This window comes from Mandrillus leucophaeus, unplaced genomic scaffold, assembly GCF_000951045.1.
Source record: "Mandrillus leucophaeus isolate KB7577 unplaced genomic scaffold, Mleu.le_1.0 Scaffold270, whole genome shotgun sequence".
In the NCBI taxonomy this organism is placed as follows: domain Eukaryota; kingdom Metazoa; phylum Chordata; class Mammalia; order Primates; family Cercopithecidae; genus Mandrillus; species Mandrillus leucophaeus.
The window spans coordinates 213,652-215,376 of NW_012102810.1; the positions used below are offsets into that span (position 1 = coordinate 213,652).

Sequence of the window (1,725 nt, forward strand, 5' to 3'; positions counted from 1 at the left end):
TGTTTTTGCACTTGCTTCTCCCTGCACCCAGCATCCTCTCACGTGGCCCAGGCCTCCATGAGGCTGTCTCTGACCACGCAGTCCACAGGAGCACGCCCACTCTCTCACCACTGCTTTTTACTTTCTGTCAGTTGACACCAGCTGACATGATCTCATTCACTTACTGACGTGTGAGGGCAGGAAATGTGTGTCTCGCTTATCACCAACTCTCCAGCTCTTACTGCCTAGGACAGGGTGTGTACTGGAATATGTGATGGGGGAGTGAATGTATGCTAAGTCTAGACGATGCCCGGAGCGGGCTATAGACCCACTCATGTGAACTTCCGCTCACCCCCGCCCCAGAATCTTCCCAGGCCCAGATCTCCCCTTTCTCTGAGTGTTCCCACTCCCCAGCCAGTAGGCCATGTTTTAGGGCTGGACCCAGCACCATCTGGAATTGAAACTCCTGATTAGGCCTCCTCGCATGTGAAACTGGGCTGCAGCCCCACCCCCGGGGAGAGTGGCCCTCACTTTCTTTGGTGACACAAAGCTGCTCCTACCCAGGGAGAGCCTGATGGAGTTCAGTGTCCACTTATGGTCCAGTCGTGCCACCCTGGGTACTGGGGCCGGGCACCCTCCTCCTGGGTAAGGCAGGAATCAGGCTGGGGTGGGGACAGTGTTCTGTTACTCTTGAACATGTGCTTTGAGAGGAGCAGCATAAATAAAGAGACACAGCCAAGGGAAAGGTGTATATTTAAAATTCCTCCCCTTCATTTTCTTCTTCAAACGAATCAGTCCCCACTTCTTCATAATCCTTCTCCAGGGCAGCTAAGTCTTCCCTGGCCTCAGAAAATTCTCCTTCTTCCATTCCCTCTCCGACATACCAATGCACAAAGGCCCGCTTGGCGTACATGAGGTCAAACTTGTGGTCGAGGCGGGCCCAGGCCTCCGCAATGGCTGTGGTGTTGCTGAGCATGCAGACGGCCCGCTGCACCTTGGCCAGGTCTCCCCCGGGCACCACAGTCGGGGGCTGGTAGTTGATGCCCACCTGAGGGACAGAGAAAGAGGAGGAGCCACAGAAGAAGATTCAAGTCAGTCAGAGGATAACTCAGGATGGGGCATCTTGGTCACCTGGCATGGCTTCAAGTCACGGTCATGGGCGTGGGAGTGGGTCTGTGGGATGCAACAGGCGGAATGGGACTGGGGAAGCCAGCAGGTGGTGAGGGAGGAGCTGAAGAGAAAGTGAAAGCAGGCGGGGCAACAGAGCACAAACCCATCTCTACAAAAAAAAAAAAAATTAGCCAGGCATGGTGGCCACGCTTACTAGTCCCAGCTACTCAGGGAGGCTGAGGTGGGAGGAACACTTGAGCCCATTAGGTCAAGGTTACAGTGGGCTACAGTGGTACCACTGTACTCTAGTAGCAGGGACAGAGTGAGACCCTGTCTCTCTTTTTTTTTTGAGACGGAGTCTCGCCCTGTTGCCCAGGCTGAAGTGCAGTGGCACAGTCTCGGCTCACTGCAAGCTCCGCCTCCCAGGTTCACGCCATTCTCCTACCTCAGCCTCCCGACTAACTGGGACTACAGGCGCCCGCCACCATGCCTGGCTAATTTTTTGTAGTTTTAGTAGAGATGGAGTTTCACCGTGTTGTCCAGGATAGTCTCGATCTCCTGACCTCGTGATCCGCCCGTCTCGGCCTCCCAAAGTGCTGGGATTACAGGCATGAGCCACTGCGCCCGGCCAACCCT

At 55.2% G+C, this 1,725-nt stretch overlaps 1 protein-coding gene across 2 annotated transcripts in view; it reads right to left on the reverse strand.

Moving 5' to 3' along the window:
• Positions 1–714: 714 nt before the first annotated feature.
• Positions 715–1,725, reverse strand: part of TUBA8 (tubulin, alpha 8) — an 82,031-nt gene continuing 81,020 nt past the window's right edge. For both annotated transcript variants that reach the window (XM_011984615.1, XM_011984616.1), the window contains one exon: positions 715–1,027. In XM_011984615.1, the coding sequence (XP_011840005.1) occupies positions 734–1,027 (294 nt within the window). In that variant the 3' untranslated portion in view covers positions 715–733. The remainder of the gene's footprint in view (positions 1,028–1,725) is intronic.